This window comes from Cygnus atratus, chromosome 1 (assembly GCF_013377495.2).
Source record: "Cygnus atratus isolate AKBS03 ecotype Queensland, Australia chromosome 1, CAtr_DNAZoo_HiC_assembly, whole genome shotgun sequence".
Taxonomy (NCBI): Eukaryota; Metazoa; Chordata; class Aves; order Anseriformes; family Anatidae; genus Cygnus; species Cygnus atratus.
The window spans coordinates 14,483,628-14,505,389 of NC_066362.1; the positions used below are offsets into that span (position 1 = coordinate 14,483,628).

The 21,762-nt window shown below is 39.4% G+C and overlaps 1 protein-coding gene across 6 annotated transcripts in view; it reads right to left on the reverse strand.

Annotated features, from left to right (window-relative positions):
- ATXN7L1 (ataxin 7 like 1) overlaps positions 1-21,762 on the reverse strand; it is a 115,152-nt gene that overhangs the window by 70,208 nt on the left and 23,182 nt on the right. For 4 of the 6 annotated variants that reach the window (XM_035549407.2, XM_035549408.2, XM_050708382.1 and 1 more), the window contains one exon: positions 4,689-4,793. The exons of the other annotated variants lie outside the window; for them this stretch is intronic. In XM_035549407.2, the coding sequence (XP_035405300.1) occupies positions 4,689-4,793 (105 nt within the window). The remainder of the gene's footprint in view (positions 1-4,688; positions 4,794-21,762) is intronic. 6 annotated transcript variants of the gene reach the window in all.

Consider the following 21,762-nt stretch of genomic DNA (forward strand, 5'->3'; position numbering starts at 1 on the left):
AAGACAGCAATGAACCTGCAACAGAGAAGTGAACAGAGGAAGAGATCTTCACATTCATTTTTCCTTGACAAAACAAACTCGTTCTCCTCTATACGCTACTACTTTATCAAATAGGGGTCTTAGCTATTCGGTTCATTAAAATACCCTCCACATTTTTTGGAAATTGCTCCAGAGTATGTTTGGAAACTTTCCTTGATGATTATACTGCGGTGATTGTTTAAACCAAGCTTCATTATTTAGCTTGGCTAATTCATGCCCACCCCCCTCTTTACTTTTAACACTTTTTAAACACATTAATTTGTTTCCTCATATTAAAATAGGAACTCAAGATGTTTTGACAAGCTCTCTGCTGCTCCAGAGCTACCTTTTGCAAGAGATTTTCCTTTCAACAGGAAAAGACCAAAGTTAACAAGCCTATGATTCTATGGAACATTTCTTAAAAAATAACCAGAACTGTATCTGATGCTCTTTATTCTGGTAAAGGGTAATGCAGAATAAGAATATCAAGCCTTGCTCCGAGTGGAACTAACAGAAAATAGAAACATCTCCTGGGAAATGGTACGGGTCCCATCTTAACAAATAAGAGAGACGTCTTCTCTTAACTCAAGCTCTGTGATAGTCTATGTCAGATAGCACAGGCTGCTACCTACCCTAAAAATCTTCTAGAAAACAGATATATTGGAGAAAACAAACAAAAAATGAGTACCAAGGACACTGTGGTACTTCACGGATACTAAAACACTACACTTTCAGTGTCCTGAAAAGTGCTCTACATCTTCACTGAGGTCAGCATTTGAGAACAAACAGTCTCAAAACAAAAATTCCCCACATGCCAGTATACTTAGACATGCTGCGAGCCATCTAACTAGGCTGATGCCTCATTTCAAAGTAGTTTATAGAGAAACAAAACAACTGCATGTTCACACATTAAACAAACAAACAGAAACCTAGGATATTGTTACACTGCAACAAGTTACTGAAAAGAACTGGATTCAGAAGCAAACAACACCATTTCAACCCTATTGTCGATGACATGATGATATATTATTTTCAGAGTGTACAATAGTACTGAATGACCTCCAGAAATTATTTGATTTATATATTCTACCCAGCAGCCTATAACAGCAAGTAGCTCTTTCAGTTGGACTTACACCATACGAACATGAATGGTTTAATCCTTATAAATGGATGCAAATGTTTATCCCACAGATGTAAGGACCTGAAACTGCTCTTAATAGTTCAGTACTTCCCTTAGAGGCTTGGAGAGATCTACTACTTCTCAATGCCAAGCTTTATGCTGGGTTCATTACAAAGACTGTCAAGACCAACAAGTCAGTCCTCTAATTAGCCAGATCTCTTATTTTACCTTTCTGATTTCTACTTGTTTAAGGCTGTACGATGCACCACTTCTCATTTTAAAAGCCTGAACCACAAGCAGATTTTTGTCTTTTTCTGCTCAATAGTCCAGGAAGCAAACCCTTAAAAGTTAAACAACAACATCTGCTTCCACAATCTTCACAACTTCCCAGTGCCATCAAGGATGGCTGCCACATGTCTGAAATTAGAGACAAATGAACCACTTGGTCGACTTACGCTCTGGAGAAAGGCAAATGCCATCAAGGACTCAAGAGAAGTGCACCACAGCCCAAATGTTCACTAAACTAAGCATTCCAGTGCTGCTCCAAAGCCAAGACCTTCAAGTTACAATGCAGGGAACCTAGAGACATAAAGCACATGTCTGGCATGGATCTGAATCCTTACTGAGAGAATATGCACTGGATCTTACCAGGAATATTAGTAACAAGCCACACTTTGCAGGAGATTCTGGGATAAATCTCTACTAGTCCTTGTCAATAGCAATAAAGGCTCCCCATGATGCAGCCTTCAAGAGCCAAAAAAAACCCCAATGCTGGCTTCTAACTCTGCCTCATTTCATTGTCTTCGTTTCAACTTTAAAGCTGCAATTCAAGACATGTAAAATAATGCATTTTACAGTAAATAGGGCAGTCTAAAATAACCTCAAAGTCTATTGACTGAGGTGGTCTCTGTCGCTGAATTCACAGGTATACTGCTGCATGACCTAATTAATTAAACAAAATTTGGTTGATACATGTCTAACTCTTCTTTAAATCTTACTCATTTCGTATCAAAATGATTGTATTTTGTATTTGTATATTGCCAGTTACACAACCTGTAGTACTTTCAGCAATCAATTTTTTTGGGAAAAAAATCATTGTTTTGCAATAATTACTAAGACCTCCGAGAACACTTCTCTCTTCTTAAAACTCCTTTTATATAAGTTTAGTACACCACCTTTTCTGTTCCTTCTTTAAAACAATGTGTATGTATACACACACACACACACACATATATATATACATATATAATGTGTATTTAAAGCTCTTCTACAGGCCTTTCAGCAATATTCTAGAATACCTTCCCTGAAATAAGTCTGCCTACATTAAGTCAAGTATATTAAGTACAGTCTTCAAGGGGCAACACCTCTGGTCAACTATTTTCAGTATTCTCCATTTCTTTTAATGCAGACTTTTTAAAAGTCTTTATTATTTATTAACCTTAGGTTCTTAAATCAAGCAGTTCAGAATTTAACTCTCGGTTGTTCAGTGTAACAGGATTGTGATGAAGTAAAAGGGATTGCACAAATAACGGAATAATGGAGAAAAGAGAAAAAAGAAAAAAAGGACAGCGACTCACAGGATCTCTGCAGTTCACAGGCAACACACTAATGCTGACGTTAATTGATTAACTCCAGCGAGCTCAAAAAGTTCCTTCCAACACGGATTACTTCACTTTCATCTATAAAAAACACCATTTTGTCCAGCTGCTTAGTTTTACAATATCCTTTTACAGCTCTTCAGTATCCTCAATCTCATTTAAAGGACGTATCACCAGCAACTTCTTCCACCTCTGCTCTTTCTAGCAGAGTTCACAGAATGGTTGTTTTGGCTATGCTGTCCTGTACCAAACTTGGACATTAAGATAAAGAATTCAAAACACTGATCCAGCATCTCACTTTACACTTCTTGCAGGAGTTGTACATGGCTCCTATGTGAAAAGAGGACCAGCTTTCGTACCACTCCCCAGACCAGGTGGTCACATTCAGGAAACAGCACAACTACTGAAGGCTACAGCACAGCATTGTCAATAGCCATGGGTCAGAAATTCAGCAGCACGTATTTTCTGTTCTGTCATATACCTCTGTATAATGCACCACTGTACCTATTAGCACAGACAGAGAAGCTTTTCTGCTGTCACTGAAAGAACCATAAGATACCAGAAGCTGGACAAAAAGAAACCATGTATCATCAAGAAGCAAATTTTGGAAACAAAAAACAAATAAAAAACGCACACAGGACTGCTTGTCAAAACCCTGGAATTATTCTCCTACCCCTCCAATTAGTTTAAAACATCTTTCTCACAGTATACTAATACTTTCAGATCATTTGTTATTCAGTAGATGCTGAAAGCTATATTCCCTTATTACTGTTTTTTCACAATTATTTCAGTCTTCATTTCAGGCCAAATGTACCAGTGAGTCGTACATCTGCCTTTGAACATGAATGCACTTGCTCCTGGTTGGTTGTCAGCTGTCCATCCATACAAACCCAAGGTAATACTTTGTTAATCTCTCCTTCAAAGTAAATACACTTTTACATTTTCCATGTACTGAGTTGCTTTGCTGTCAAGAAGACTGAAAGGGACACAGGATTTATTAAATCTATTTGTTGTACGTAGTCAAGGCAAACCTTGCTGGTTCTTTTTTTTTTTCCCCCTCAATGTATTTCACTGATACCATCCTCAGTACTAGCTCCCATTCATTATTTTGCAATCACCTTCGAATCAATTTGATTAAACTGAATTTTAAGAAGAAAAAAAACTTTAAAACTTCATGCAAATCTAGTCATTCCAGTCACATTTTGCAATCCTTTAAAAAACAAAAGCCAGGAACAAAACACTGGACAAATAACAAATAAACCACCAGATAAATAATAAATAAATCAGATCTTGAGATGAAGATGAAGTTTTTCAGAGAATATTTGAGAGTAGTTTGTTAATCAATAACAAAAATTTCTAATTAAAGCAGTTTTGCTTACAAATAAACAAAATAAAAGTTATCTAATTATCATACTAATTGAGAAATAAATATCTGCACATTTCTGCAGGTTCTCAAATGAACAGCTTTCAAGAGAATCTTAACTAACGTGATGCAACATACCAATTATTTCAAAAATTAAACCGTATAAGAAATATAAAAACAAATCCTGTAAGTTCCTATGTATAAATTCCATTAGAAAACAATCCATCATAACATCCAAGTTCTAGTTAACATCAATCAGTATCACTCACTGTGCCACTTCGATAAAAGACAATCCAATATTAAAACGGTTTTAGGCTAGCTAGTATCTAACAGGATTTATTTATTGTAATAGGTTAATTTAGTATAACAAGTTCAACTTGAAAAGCCCAGCTTCTAGAATAACTAATTTAACTTCCTTCTTTACAGGAAACATGCCTACTTGAAGGCATTCCTGATATTTTCTGTGGAAAGAACACAAGATAACTGGAAAAGTATCTGCAATGCCTCTGTCACGATTGTACGCAAGGATTCTTAAGAGAACCATACGCTGGTTTGGCACTGTAATTCAGGAAAGAAAACATTCACTTACCGCAGTGTGACTGGAAAACCTGTGGCTTGACTACCTGATTGCAGATATTGCACACTACAAGATAGAAATCATCATGAGCTGGATAATGGCCAAATAAGTGCATATCTGTGGGAAAGTTAAAAATATATACAAGAATTAGAAATTATGCTTTAAATAGATATTAAGAAAAAAAATTGAAAATACTGTAGGGCCATTACTGTTATATTAACTTATACAAAACAAATTTATACACTGCTCAATTAGGGTTTCTTAGTATGTTAAAGAGACATTTTTTCCTCTTCCGAATTTCAAGGAGCTATGCTAAAGCTGCAGCCGCATCCCCTCAGTCTGAGTCAGAACAATGCTCGCTGCCAACAAGTGGACTGAACGTTTCTGTACCGGTCAGCCACAGAAACAGCAGAAGAACGTGTCTTTTAGCATCTCTTCCTAAGGATTATTTTAGAAAACAGGATGCCTGAGTTAGGCTCCGTGTTACAATATTACGAGCTTGACTACAGACTGCTGGAGAAAGTCTCCTGCTTAAAAGCTGGTTAGAGTAACCAAGGTCAGCTTAAACCAGTCAGGAACACCATCTCTGTTTTGAACCAGATGTCATGATGTGAAATTCCCAATCCTTTGCAAACATCCCTCCTTGTTCAAATGCCCTCCCGTTTGGTTCCCTAACAAGCCAAAGACGGCCAATGAGGTATTTCCCTGTGACAGCACGAGGAATTGCATGAGATCAAATGATAGGACAGACAAACGATGATAGGTACTTGTCCCTCCCAGCTGAAACACAGACTGCAACACATGCATTCTTAAGCCATTACAGACATTGAGTAAAGTGGGCTTCAATTACTACCGAAGGTCTCCCAGCTCTGACATCAGCAGTGAGTTAGCGCGTTTCACGCTGTGTTGCTGCAACTTAAGAACAAGTGTGTGGACTCATCTGCCAATTTTCAGCTTCTAGGGCAGTCACTACGGTCACTTCTGTTCCTGTGACCGTGTTACCACACCCAGCGGTGCTAACGAAGGTGCTGCTGCCTTTGTGACCGCGCGCCTGGCGCCAGCCGCGCAGATCGCGCTGCTCCTCGAAGAGGGCCGCGACATCTTCGCTTGCAGTCATTTACTTGAGGACGTCACCTCTTTGTTTAAGGATGACACAAAATGGCATTCCAGTGTTATTCAGCAGCATCTGAAATCTATTAGAGAACCTGCAAGCGCGACTTCTGACTCACACTGAAACGCCACCCTGGCACCTTTCAAGCAGGCGCTTCTCTGACAGGAATAAAAATGGGAAGGTCCTCAGTGAGGACAAACACGCACAACAGCAGCTGAGCGATAACCATCACTGATGAAATCTTACTTCTGCAATAAGTTTTCGATGTGCAAGTCATACTTTTCTTTAAAAATAGCTATTTATCTCAAAAAGCTACTTCAGCAAGTACATTATTTCATCAGTTCTTAACAAAAGCAAGCATTTTGGGCCTAGCACTATTTCAAGTAATTCTGCCCCGGCCATCCCTGCTGTGCAGTTGCCTGTGATGGCAGTGCTGGCAGCCATAAAGTGGAAAGTGTCTCCAGGCCACGAGAAACCCACAGGGACCAGGACAACCACTCTCATGTTAATTTAGGCAGCACCACAGGCAGATGCAAACAGGCTCACTGACACATCCTTGGGCACGAACCAGCACTCCCGACCCACAGATATTCCTCGGCCTGACACGATGTGAATTGTTCGTTATCCCCTGAAAACCAAAAGCCTTTTTCTATGTTACTGCTCTTACCAGGCTATGAAATCGCGTTGAAAGGCTTACTAATTGTGACCCCTTCGCAGTGCTAGTCTTGGACTACCCAAGGCTTTAAATGTACCACAAACAGAAGGCAGCAACCAGCACATCCAGGGTGAAGCTTAAAGAACTGCAGTAGTTAAGTATAACTACTCTGGTCATTTTTTTGGGCCATTAGTGCTAGTATTGATGATGCCAACAGCAGGCTTGTTTTGTTTCTTGTTTTTCACGTGATAAGCTCGTGGTCTTAAAGATCACACAAGATTTACATCAGCAATTCTTACATTGGCAAAACCTCATATCCAATTGTAACATATAGATTCCCACCAACAGACTGACAAACTCCACAGAAAAGAGTATTTTTCCAAGGCATAATTTGATGAAAATTCTCAGCTCAAAAGCAACCATTTTATTACACTTCCAAAATATTTCAAAAACAGTTAAAACTTCTCAAAAACTCAAAACTTTTGTTCCTTCTGCTTGAATAGCCCAGTGACAATCTTGCTACGAAAACATACAGAAGTTGCCCTTTGCAAACACAAAAGATGCTTAAACTTGCAACTTTTTTTCCATTTTAAATTCTGTAAGCCCATTTAGCCTTCACAGCTCTGTATGCTAGACTATAAAATATGCCTAGTCTTGACGCATATGAAGTCTGGCTGGGTCTGAGTCTGAGTTTTATGAAGTCTGGCTGCACGGAGCAACTCATAAAGACACATAAGGTAGTAATACTGCAGAAATCTATCCCAGGTCATAGAGTAAGAAATCAGGTTAGTTCACAGGATCACTGAATCATCTGCTTTTTCCACCAGACGTGGTCAAGGAGACAGAGCAGTACAGGACAGGTTCTGGTACCTGCGAGCTCACTGCACAACCCTGGCAAACAGGGAAAATTCAGGTTTTGGGGATACCAAGGTGGCAGAAGCTGAAGTGCAAAGAAACTGCACAGATGCGTGAGAGATCACACCCAAAGGGTGCCCTGAGACGCACAGCATCAAAGAGCTGCGCAGGTGCAGTGTACGAGACATTCTGAAAGGCAGCGCCTCGAAAGGTTTTTTCCGTTTGCAGATTCTTAGAAACAGTCCAGTGGAGGTGCAAACCCCTACTGTAAACATGGGCCTTCTGATACTAAGTTGATTTACTAGCTACCTGTCAAAGTCCACTTAAACTAATCCACGAATCGCACGGACTGAAGACCTCAAGTTGGAAATCAGAAGCAGAAAGACTACACAAATAAATTGTTACTATTTAATCACAGTAGCTGCAAAACAAACCGAACGCTATCATTCAGACTGGATTCCTTAAAAACTCATTATGCAGGAATTTGTAAGAGGGAAAATTCATCATGTCCAAACAGGTTCAACTAACCCTAGTAGTTCCATCAATGCTAACAAGATTGGCACAAATCAGTCTTCACGATTAAACTCATGATCCGCAAGCACGCACACAGTATATATAAATTATGTTTTAATTAAAAACTGTACCAAGCATTAGTATTGTCTCACCAGAAATTCCAGTCAGGGACTCACTTTATTAGGTGTGACAGTATTACAAATGCAATCCATATCACAGAGAATTTAGAACGAAGAAAACAAGGAAAGTACAAAATGATAAAGGAAGCAGAAAATAAACAAACATATATCTTTTTATAGATGTTTTCTTGTTTTTAATAAGAACAGTCCAATGCTAGTATGTCCTACTCAAAGCAGCCAGGACTAAAGGGTGATTTTGGACAATGAATTTGTTCTCAGATCTGATCATAGCCGTTTGACGATCTAGATCTTTTTAAGTGCAGCAAAAAAGACAACAGCCTCTCCAGACAAAGATTTATCTTCTCGAGGCAACCATCACACCTCCTTGGCTGCTAAGCTGGAAGCAACAGTGATAAGCTTCTCAGGAAAGGTTAACTGTGGAGAAGAAAACAGAAAACAGCTCTTTCCAAAGTTAACTCAGGAAAAACCTCTTCAGGAGAGAAGGTAAGAACACAGGAGAAGACGGCAGATAATCCATGAATAAGGTGAGCACCTACCAAATAATACTGAAACCATTATCAAAGCACAGAAAGAACAGGGAGGGAGAAAGAACAGAAAGCACAGAAAGAACAGAAGAGAGAAGAAGGATTGTGAAGAGTATTTATTTCCTACCAACACTGGGCCACCCCCCAGGGGAAACAGGGAGACCAAGGTCAACATTGCCCATCCCAGACTGGCACGGTGATCGCTGCCAGAGCCTGTGACCCACTCGTTCCCTACCTGCAAATACAGACAGCTACAAGTCCAAGGCAGAAGAGCAGCTGCCCACTGCTTCTGAAGAGTAAAAGCTGTCCATGGCCCCCGTCAGTTACCTCATTTTACCGGAAGATGCTTTCAGCAGACTGGGAGTATGGTCTTGATGGGAAGAACGAACAGGTAACTTATTTTCCAGTCCCCGCAGGCTTTGTGGAAGGGCTATCTCTACATACGCCTCTCCTCGCAGTACCGAATCATCGTCCCCCTCAAAATTGCATCTTTTGGCCAGCCATGTCCATGATAGTAAACACTGACAACAGCCTTGCTTGAAAATGAGCTATTTGACTAACAGGATGTGGAGTGTCCCATATCATGTGAAAAATATGCAAGATACGTGAAAATCAGAGACAGTGAATGCTGACTGTAAGAAACCTGACTTTCCTAGATTAAAATCTTAAACCAAATATTACTGTGTGTATACTTTGCCTTGGTGCTTGGGAAACAAATGCAACTTCTGCTTGTAGTTTTATCACTAACATTTGCAAACAAAAAGACAGCTGTAGCCACATGACACAGTTTTGTGAGACATCAGCTTGGTAAAATGTGCATTAAAAATGCAAATACCATAGAAACAAAAGAAAATATTGCTTCTGCAAACTGTGGCAGGAACATAAAAATGCAGGTGTCAAATACAACTTTTTATCTTCTACAACAACACACACAAAGGAATTATTTTTAGTAACAATCAAAGCCAGATGACTTATATGAAGTTTCTTCTCTGATATTATATAATTCATAATCACTTACATCCAACCATACAATAAAACACAAGCTAGAAATAATCTAAAACACTCTTCCACTGCAGAATTAAGGTTGTTGAACAGCAAGATCTCATAATATTGCGTGGGAAATTAAATTTTTAATGATGATCTTTTGCTATAAATTATACACACATTAAACATTCTCTTATATATCAGCTGCTTCACTAAGTATTCACACAAAGCCTGCTTTTAAAAATATTAGTGATGCATATGTGAAAGAAGGGGGGGAGGAAGGAGGAGAGGTGGAGAGAGAAAGAATATTCAAGTCACGCTGCTTTAAAACTAACAAAGAAAAACTTAGAAAAGGCAATGTAGGGAATTGTAATGTATTGTACTGTATAATGAATTGTAAAAAAAACACAAATCCATGTGCAGACACAGACTTTCAAATTCTGTGTCTAGAAACTTGCTCAGTATTTCCCTCTTGTTCCACAGAAGTGAAAAATTCATGCATCATTCAAAAACGTGGGAAAAAGAATCTTTCAGTGTATTACATTACTTTCACATTTGAGCTTTCTTTAAAAAAATAACTAATTTGAATGTTGACTTGAAACTTGAAACTGAAACAATATATTCAAGGTATTACTCAGAGAGCAGTTAAACGTGCTTGCATAGACAGGATAGCCTTATCTCAGAAATAAGTGTCACACTCCTTGCATCAGCTTTCTTCTCCACCAAGTATGATTTTCCTTTGTTTTCTACTTTTCATGAAAAAAATGGTAAGTTGTTCAGTAATTTTTTACCCTATATCAACTGCATTTTACTCCTGAACATGCCAAAGTCAGAGATGCAATTAAAGACAGAATTATTTAAGCTGAGGAACCTCTGAATGTCATTAGTCCAAGCCCTTGCTCAAATCATGGCTAACTTCAGGGTCAGAGCAACAAAGTAACGATCAAGCTGATTTCTTTTCTGATGAAAAAAGGCAGGTCATGGCTGAAGTAACCATGAAAATGAGGAAAAAGCAAAATTAAATATTCAGGACACAACTAACAGAGCCAAACACAACTGTTGTAAGTCCTGAGTGATGTGCTTTGGGTGTTAATATAAGGAACCAAAGACTGTACATGATAAAAACACAAGTCATTAATGAGAAGAATACAGAAATATTGGGCTTTTCAACAATAATAAATGAAACAAACCATGACCAAGATAGAAAAAATGCAGGGAAAAAAGAAACAGCAAATAGAATAGACAAGAGTCAGAGTGGTAAGAGGTCTAGCTGGTGACACCTTTAAACCAGACCAGTAGCGTTGAATGGCATGCTGCCTCCCAGGTCAGAGCAATCATGAGGATGCTGGCAATCCTAAAGAACACTGGCAATTTTCCATTAATTACAGTTTGTACAGGAAATACCACCCCCAATGACTTTGAAAGATTTTGCGCTACACCACATTAGGTAGGCATTTTGAAATTGCATCGAACATGGAAGTGGTGCCTTCCGTTCCCAAAGACCCATAACAAATGAAAAAAACCTGCAGAACTGGGAAATTAGATATCTAAACTAATGTAGCGGATTTATAGTATCTGTGGACTTTTCAGAACAAACTGCTTGTAGAGATTAGAAAGTGCCCTATGCTGACATTGCTATTTCGGACAGGACACTATGCATCAAGAGCAAAGAAACATGGGAAAATGAGAAAATAACCAAAATAAGAGCAAGAAAAAGCTCTTCTTCCAGAATTCTGAAGCCCTTGATGAAATATACGCAGGCTATTTGCAATTCCAGCCCAAAATAATTTGGCAACACAGGATCAGAATTGCCTGGACTATCAGACTAACACATCATAAGAATATTGGAAGAGAAAACGCAAAACTTGCATATCAGAAAGTGCGCTGCATACCTGTGACACCAAGAAACCTCAGCTTTCCACACCTTAAAATACCTAGAGGGTAAGACACTAGCTAATGCAAGTTTCTCCTCATTGAAAAACCCATTTCTTAACACTTGCTGATACGGAGGCAGGCACCCCGTACCTCCTGGGGCAGGCAGAAGACAGCTCAGCTCATCTGCCTAAGGAGCCTTTATTGCCCTCTCTGTACAACTAAGACAAAACACAGCCTCCAACACAGAATAAACCAGTAAAGTGCCCAGCTGCTCTTGTATTTGCAAAGGCAGTTGATTTCTTCTGTAACAATCTTATTTCCGTAACATTATATGACACTCGAAATATGTTATTTCGCAATCTTCTGTTTCGCTTGTAAATCAGGCTTCCAAAAGAATTTAGACCGATCAAAGTTAGGCACTGGTACTCCCCTGTGCCATCAATTGTCTGATTACACAAGGAGTCACATTCAGAAAACTCTGAACTACGAGCAAAGTAGCAAGAGGAAGGACAAAACAAAACAGGAAAAAGTTTTCTGGCAGTTTAATTCTCTGAGCTGTCCCACTGCAAAGCCTGATGACCACTGCTAACAGCACAAGGGAGGGGAAGGAAATGCACAGCCCAGAACTGGAGAGCAGGAGGACCCACAGCGACCGTGAGGTCCCACAGCAGGTAAGACTGCAGCGGAGCAGCTGAGCCTTGCCAGCTTGCTCTGGAACCTCTCACACAGGTATCTGTGCAGCATTAAAGGAGGGCACTAAGCTCAAAAAGCAGCTTTGTAAAAATAAAGTTACTTGTCTCTCAATTAAAGATGGCAGAAACCAAATGGATTAATTTGTACGGTAAAATCATTCTGAAGCACGTCATCTGCTTTTATACAGTTCTTTACACATTTCTAACACTTCAGATTACTAAATTGATCTTTAAAACCAAGTTTCCACTCTACCATTTAACTTCTCAATTATTTTCTGCAATGTAACCAGACAGGTTAATTTTTTTTTACCTTTTCAGTTCCTGAACACACTGGCTCTCCTGCCTGTCCTTCAATTACCAAGCCTCCTCTCTTTCTGATGCGAAGGGTGTTGGCAATAACACTAAGAAACCAGAGCATGTTCAGAGGGGACCACATGTCACTGGGGTCTGTTTGGATGGTTACGTGAATTTCTGTTAACACTTCATTATTAATTCTTTATAATGAGATTTCCTACCACAGGGCAAATACAAGCATTAATAAAGCTGCTAAAATATATTAACTAAGTCTAGCGAACGTTTGCATTTGGCCACTGCAGCTCAGGTCTGGAGAGGAGGGAGGTGGTCCTGCGAAGGAGCAGCTAGAGCTGAGACAGACCTTCCCCTGCATTGCCGGTTCTCTTCCGAGTCTGCATGCAAGAATTTGGAGAGCAAGACAAGGCTGAAAGGCAAAGGCAAAAGAGAGTTCAGCAGGGTGACAGGCAATAAAACCCATGCTAAGGGATCAGAAACATTGCCTAGAGATGCACTGTAGAGTTAAGGCTTATGAATTCTATTTATCTCAATTTACTATTTAAAATTAAGTACAGCGTAAAGTATAATCATAACGTATGAACACGCAGCACTGTAACAACTCCAGTTACATAAAAACATAGTCTACAAAATTGTGACTGCTCTTAAGTTTTTCTTTAATGATTAGATTACACTTCAGGGAAATTATCTTAAGGATATTAACTGTAAGGACCCAGACTATGCAGTCCATATCCAGAAGCAGGGATGACATCACATTTGTAGAACACACAGAACAACTACTCCTAAACTCCTACGTATGGAGAATACGGTGAAGAAGCCCTGCTCAGGAGACGTTCTTACCCTGCAAAAGCAGTAGCTTTCCTTTAGATGCTCATGTGTATCACCATGAAAACCAGTGAAGTGAACATGCCCACACACAGGCGTGCATGCATGGGAGAAAGAATATGCAGGAAGAGCGTCTGTCTATGCATTAGACTTCTGATTCCTGCAGTTCCCACAGCCAGGCCTAAAGGGAGGAAAGGCTAGAAAGCATCTTCGTTTCCCTCATAATTCAAAGTCACTGTCACATACTTTGACTAGAGCCTCCAGGAACCACTACGTAGCAAGAGAACAATTCTTTCTCCCTTGAACATGTATCAAGAGGAGGCTCGTTGCAAATGAGACTTGTCAGCACAAGTGGTATCCATCATGGATGATGGGACTGAATTTCAGTTCAGATTGATGTATGGCTCTCCAGAATTAGACGTCTGACCTTTAGCAACAGATACAGGGTTTCACCACATACAGACTTTCTCAGAGACCTCCGCAGCAGGTGGGCTCTGCCAGCTTTTCTGCTGGGACAGCACACCTTGACACTGAAAAAAAACACAGAAGAGATCTCATGTCTGCCAGTTATAGCTACAATAACTGACTGAAATACAGTGTTTCAGTTTCTGATTTTCTGCCACACAATGCCTAAGCTTTCTGATACACCAAACACACCAAAAAGGCAAGAAAACGACCTGAACATACTGGTACTGCAGAAGTAGCAGGGTGAATATCTAGAGATATTAAGAGCCTGCTGGAATGTTTGGTGCCTTTTTAATGTTTTCCTCAGTATTTCTAACATTTCTAAGATACAGAAGTACTCAAACTATGAAGAAGGTACGCGGAACCTCTTCTCAGCTTTCACTTTTGGCATTACAACAGCTGATGATTACCACATGGCAACAAGTTGGTATCACCATCCTTCATGAGAGGAGTGGGCAACCCTTGCTGGAGCCTGAGCCTAACAGGTTTTAGAAAGCATATCGGACTTCTGCAAGTCAGTAGAGTCTTGACAAACTAAATGAATTAGTCTGTCTAGAGCCAAAGGTGAAAACAGTATCAGTGACAATCAGGGAATCTTTTTCTGAAAAGACGAGACATTCAAATACTCCTGTCGTAGGCCTATCTCTTTTTGGTAGTTTGGCACCAGGAGTTTGGCTAAGGTTGCTAACGGTGAAGGAGGTTTCTCTTTTATCAGTAATGAAGTGTCTTCTCTATTCCTGTACAGCCATCCATCCATCCAAACACAGGTGATTTCCAGGATTGCCAAGATAGGCACCAAGCCAGCCAACAAGGCAAACAGTGCTTGGGGAGTGGAAAAAAAAAGTTTTCCCAGTTCCTTGGAAGTGAAACACGCAGAATTTGAAGTGGGTTGTTATACAGCCTCCCTATCACTTTCTTTATCAGACTGATGTCTTCTTTCTGTCTGAGCTTCTCGGTCAGCATTTGGTGTGATCCCACTTGGAGCTAGACTGTTATGAGCAGCAAGGCCTAGTCCAGAGGGCAGCCATTGGATCACAGCAGTTGAAGCAAAAGATAAAGGAAAAAGGTTTGAGGATGCACATGCTTAACTTGAGCTAAGTAACAAGCAGGATATTCACCAACTCCCGACTTTGTACAGACTGTCGAAAATACGCAGTCACCCCTACGACCGATATGTGCCACAGCAGTGGGACCAACAGCAACACCGATTCCAAGAACCTGTTCCATCTGCACAAGATATTTCCTCCCTACAAGACACCAGCAAAAAAAAAAAAAAAAAAAAAAAAAAAGCCTTTTTATAAGAGAAAAAAAAATAATGCATTTTTATTCTGGAGAAAATGCAGGTCTTTCTCTACTTCAAAGCAAATCTTGCAAATACCTTTTAATGTTCAAATTTAGTCGACAATTGCTAGCTGACTACCTCAAGGAACACAATGAGCTATTGTGAGGTTATTAGAATAGCTGAGAAACAGCCAGAGTGACCAGAGATATTTTTTTTTGTTCTTGGTCACCAGAAATGTTGCTTCTCATTGTGGCTAGACAAAGAGGTGAGAAGACAACATCAATTATTGTCAACTACTGCTCTTCATTACAGCACAATAATCCTAAGGGTTCACTATAATCAATAAATATTTACTAATGACATAGATACTTTATTACTTGGTTTCAAACCAGCAGGCTTTCTCCATGGATTTAGTGCAAAGATTTCAAGTATTTTGTTATGTGAGTCAAAATAAATACCTGAAATCAAAAGAAATTAATAACCCTTCTCCAAATTACACGACCAATGTACTATAGATCATCTTTGCAGTAGGTCACAGTTCACGGTGAATTTTAAAGTGTTTTTTTCCTTATTTTTCCCCATTTGCTAAAACAACAGCTTAATAATAATTTAGCACTTGAATACAAGATTGAGTGATCTGAAAAAATAAAATTTGAAAAGGAAGTAATGTATCTGATATTTATTAACTTTTTATCTCTTCCCCCTCCTCTTTTTTTTTTTAATTTATTAAAGAAATGTTGAATACATCTATGTTAGGGGCTCCTGAGTATGGAGAAAAAAAAAAACACAAATGTTTTAGATACAATTAATTTGTAATAAATTATTTTAGTAAATCCATCATCTGGAGTGCTAGTAATGAAATCCTACAAGGATTGCAGGTTTACTCATTTCCTTGACAATACACACCAACAAAAACACGTTCACTCCATAATCAGTCCTCAGGAGAAAACCCCACAAGTGAGAAAAAAAAAAAAAAACAAAAAACCTTTACTCCTGTTTCTTCTGTGCAGACTGCCATGGAACAGACCTTAATCCTCCAACTGGCATTTTCATCATAAACACCCTGCAAGACACAACTGGCACCGATGCGTGGGCCTGGGAAGCTGTATTATCTTCTGCAGAAGAGGCAACTCTGGTTTAAGGCGGTACAACTGGACCGGAGGAGAGCTGGCTTAGTTCCTGGCTCCAGAACAACATTCTTGTATGACCCTGATTAGATTTTTCTGTGCCTCAGTATCCCATCTCTAAAATCAGGATAATATGCTCTTTGTCTGCCTTGCCTGTTTAGATTGCAGCCTTTCTGTATTCTCTTACTATTTGTCCATACACTGCAGCCACAGTGGGGCCCTTCTTTTTGGCTGGGACTCCTCTGTTACTACAGAACGAGCAATGAATAAAATAACTCTTGGTATGTTTTAGAAGTGCTCTGTGACAATTGCGATGCTATTGCGAAGACTTAAAGAAGTCTTCATAATCTCTACAGGAGCATTTTCAGACCCAACTGGCACACACCGTTACAGAAAAAATATTCTTCTTTGTCGACATTATAGAAAACTATTACGTATTCTTTACAGAAACCACACTTTTTGAGTAAGAACCTATGCTAAAGGTTTAAAAGAAAGTCCAATAAACATTAAGTTTTCATGGCTTTCTAGCCTAACCTCTTACCAACAGACTTTTAAATAATAACGAGGTATGATAAATATACGAGATATGATTTAATAGCTTAGTGGGCAGTATCGGTGATAGAAGGACAGTTGGACTAGATGATCTTGTAGGTCCTTTCCAACCTTGTGTTTCTATGATTCTGTAACAACACAGACTGTACCATCAGGAAGGTATTTCTCAGACTGACTACTGACTACACTCTTCTACTTTTTCTAGCAAGGAAAACGATGAGTAAAAAACACCAAGAAAAATAAAATCCCTTATCTACGTTGTTTAGCAAACATGAAGCATCGCGATGTTTGTACATACATAGGAAGATTGAATTCATATGCTGTTCCCATTTCATCAACTGTTATAGATGCCTTTTTTTTGTTTTATTACTGCTCTCAAAGTATCATTTGCTGCTGAGGAAAGTCAGTGCTTCTTTACACACAACAACTCAGCCATCAGAAAACTCATTTTCAATTCAGATCTAGCTCTTTCTCTCCCAAAGCGTTCTACACATTTTTACAATGAAGTCATTATTTCTTTATGACAAATAAAGAAAACCACTGTTGCTTTACTACACCTAAGATGCGATATCCAGTAGTGAAGTGCAAGTTTGGCAAATATCATCTTTTACTACTAGGTTGCTACTTTAAAGTAAATGACTAATGATTACCATTGTCCATCAAACATTTGGTGTCTACTCTATAAATAACTGTTCTGAATAAGTTTTCCAACCAGACAAAGTTGACTGAATGAATTCAAGACGGCACTTTCTATGCAGCCACACACACCAGTTCTTCTCCCAGTCTCCAAGTTCATCACCAATCATTCTGTTTTGTTACTCCAAGTCTCTCTTAAAAAAAAAGAGCAAGGGCTAAGAGCATCTTATAAGAACTCTCCTCTTACTGAAGATTCAAGGTGCCTGCTCGTTTCTGATTGATAGCTGGATATTACATGAAACTCTATTGTACTACTACTTTAGAAGTACACAATAATTCTTATGCCTCTCTGAGAAGTTACTTTCAGACAGACTTTCAACAAAATCATGTTATATCTCCTTCTCTCTTTCCTGTAATGACGAATTTTACACTGTATTTCCAAAAGACCCTGAAAGCGTAAGCATCCTGAAAACATCCAGCCACCTCATTTTGTTCATCTCATTCAAAAACTGGCAATAAACAGGGAAGGCAAAGGTCCCCATCTTAAAATGCCTTGTACGTGTACAAATCTCTATACCCACAGAGAGGGACTTCTAAATACAAATCTCAGAATTTGCTCACAAAATGCTACATGAACTCACAGTTGCAGATGTTTTCATAGTCTATTTCACAAAATATAGCACATGTGAAGAATTTTTGTAGTCAATACTGCAAAAGTCTAGAAGATAGCAGCTAGGAGGTTAAGCCTGGAGCCATCCCTCCTTTTCTTTTCCCTTCACACATCTCCAAATGACACGGACTTTATTCTCATCCGTGTTGATGTGCAGATTGAGGTACCACTTAAGCACTCATCTGGGCTTTTATTTCAGTGAGAGGGTTTTATGCCAAAGAAAAATATGTGAGAGAAAGGTCATTAATGGATAACAAGATGTGGAAATATGAATGAGAAACTTCTTAACCGAAGTTCGAATGTACAAAAACTACCTCAAGGCCACTCAGACAGAACAGTTGAAACAGGAGATATATTTCTAGCAGATTAAAGAGCAGTCTTTAGTTCCACTAACACACAACTCCAGAAAACAGCTCTCTTGTTTAAAAATTCCACTCTCAAGGGAATAATTATCCTTGCAAGTACGATCAGTCAAACGTTTTCCTCTCTCAAAAAAGCATACAAATGTAATCAGTTCTTACACTGATATTCATATAGTACAGTTACGTGCAGACCACAAACATCTCCAGAATAAGAATATGCTACTGCTGGTACACGTTAAGTATAGATAAACTAGACTGGCAATGCAGCATGTGGTACTAGTACAGTGACCTCTTCCCCATTCACTAAGGAAACACAGAATCACAGAATTGCAGGGGATGGAAGGGACCTCCAGAGATCATCGGGTCCAACCCCCCTGCCAAAGCAGGTTCTCTAGAGCAGGTTGCCCAGGTAGGCGTCCAGACGGGCCTTGAATATCTCCAGAGAAGGAGACTCCACAACCTCCCTGGGCAGCCTGTCCCAGTGCTCTGTCACCCTCACCGTGAAGAAGTTCCTTCACATGGAAGACCATGAGATATAAGCACCTTTGCTAGATTAACTAGGACCATGCTAAAAGCCTGCTGCACACCTCGGGGAGTTCTTACCTTGCACAACCCTTACAGAGAACATGGCCATGAATAGCACAAGGGCCAGCACAAGCCCACATGGCACAAGAACATCAATCAAGGCTTCGATCTGAGCACCCTAAAACATACGTACACATTGCATTCAGACGTATTCCCCTCCTTCCTTCAGGGGTACTTCCAACAAAGTTATAATTTGGTACAGGTAGAAGATCAGTGACAACATAAAGCCTCAAAATAAAGTTCTGTGGTTAAAGCCATCATCCTATAAAGGACCAAACCCCAGTACCAAGACACACTAATAAGATTCACTGCCTAGGTAAGAGAAAAAATATCTATGAAAAATTATATATTTTTTGTTATTGCTACATCAGGCAAAATAGGTCTTTAAAAACTTGAAGAGCTTTTACCAACTAAAGAATGAATAAAAGAAACCATAAGTATTTCCCTCTCTGAAATACTACGCTATTTCAGTTCTGAAGGCTTTCAAAAAATTCAAAGAGCAAATTTAAAGAAACCTGCAAATCTAGTAGTACTGAAACAGCAAAAAAGAGGAAATGAAAAAGCAATGGAAGAAGCATGTGTTATTTGTATATATCAAAAAAGATCATCTCCACTTCTTATGCTGCACGGTACATACTAATACTACAAATCATCAGTTTAATATTGCCACTTAAACGCACATACACTAATATAACAAAAGCTATAAATAGGGCTCTTTCCTTTTAATGAGGGAAAGAAGTAGTTTATTAGTTCAATCACATTATTGTGCTATTCCAATTTCAGCCACCTATTGAATATTGTAGAAATCGTATTCTGATGTTCACATATGTAATTCTCACTATGTCATTTAAAACACAAAATCATGTAATAATTTCATTTTCACAATCTCAAAAGAAGACTTTGAAACTTAGAACTTTGGAGTTGTTCTTTTTTTTTTTTTTTTCCTTTTTTTTCTTTTTTCTCCTGGACAGGTAAAAAAAAAAAAGGTGGCTTTTGGGGCATGAACTCCTTAAAATAAGGAAAGATAATTGTTTTTCTTTCCTTTATCTTAAATATATTACTACAAGGAACCTTCCAACCCACTTTTTCACAACAGTACTTCATTTTCCACTATTTGGCAGCAATAACTTACTAGGACTTCAGGGTGTAACACAAATACCACAAGGAAGGGTTTCTGAAGGCTGAGAAGCCTTTCTGTTTGAAGGAAGACCACTGCATGCAGTGGAGAATCAGCATGCCGATTCAGATCTTGTGATGTACACTGACCTAAAAAGCAAGGAGGTTTTACAGCCATTTGACCACCACAGCATTGAGCGAGCCTCTCAAGGCAACCTCCTGGGACAGGTTTCCTCAGAGCAGGTACGCAGCAGCAGCTGCACAGCTGCTGACACCTGAATGAGGCTGGGATATAAAGGGCTCAGCTGTTTCTGCTGAGGAGCCAAGACCATCCTGGGAACGCGCACGAAGAAACCTGCCCCAAGATTAAAGCAAGCTGCTGAAAACGGGTCTGCTCAGTGACAGTCTCAGGTTCTCAGTGCTAACACGTGAAAGGTCAGTGACATTTGCTGACGTGCCCTGGTCCCAAAAGCGATGCTTTTGCCAGCTCCCAGACTCACCTCACCCACCTACCAGCTCACTCAAATGAATGGACCGCTCAATACTTCTAGGAAAAGTTGTCAGGCATCAAACTGCAGCATAAGAAGGAATCTCTCTTCCAGCATTATGCTCTTCTAACAACTGCATGTAGCAAAGAGGTTATTCATTTACTTCATCCAATATTAGAGCATCGTGCTAGCTCTGCAACAATTAAAAAGTTAATTAAAAAAATAAATCAACAAAGCAGTTCTATTTAAAGATAGGATCCACGTTTATTCAGCTTTTCTTCAAGACTGCTGTGCCTCCTGGTACTCCACAATTTATTTAATTGTAGGGTTATTGGTACAAGAGGTCTCCTAGATACAGTCCAAGATTCAGCTTTTCACAGACACTCAGTTCTCTGGTGCACACCTGGCCTCAGCAGCAACAGCACCTTAGCTAAATGAAGAGAAAGGAGACAGAGAAGAAAAATGCACCACCTCCTCTCCTGCATTTGAGATATACTCCAGCATCATAAAGCAACAAAAAGTCAGCGAGATCCATGGACAGAGATCACGTGAGACCTTTCTACCAATCCCACTAAATAAAAACATCTTCCAAACTATTACAAGGAACAAACCTAACCCCCATTTATATAACAGCATGGGTCCTCAGAGGACTGTTACTAATTACCATGCAATCCAGCAGACAGGACAGTGGACAGAGGAGCCAAGCCCTGCATTCTTTCACCAGCCCACTGGGAAAACCTTTAGCCAAATTTCTTGAATTCTTAAGTGTTGCTTTCCCTGTACATCAGGAGGAGTTGTGTACGTTGTAACTCCTAATTAAACATTTTAAAATTTACTGATGAAAAGCGTCAAGCAAGAAAACAAGTAATGTACATGTTTTAATACATGTTAACACCTTATCTGCAAGTTTATGTGATTATTATAACAGCGTAAGTGAGGGCTAATTCCTGTCCCAACATTCCATCTAGATAAAAAAAAATCCCTGGTATTACTATTTTTCCCAAAAGACCAAATCCAACAAAATTCAGTTTGGGAAAAAAAAACAAAAAACAAACAAAAAAAACCACCAGCAAATAGCCTACATATGGTATAACAGCCATGCAAGTGAACATCTGTCCACTGAGACTGTTTGCACATTCTTCAAGCACAACTACTTCGAGGATCTGAAGCAAACTCTGGTGCTGCTTGTGTGAGCTGAGGCTGTTTTTCAGAGTGAAGGCGGTACATACGTGTCCTGAGGGATGTGATGGATCCCAATGCAGGACTGTGCCCTGGATGCTGCCGCAGCACCAGACCTGTGGGAGCTGCTTGCCTCAGGGA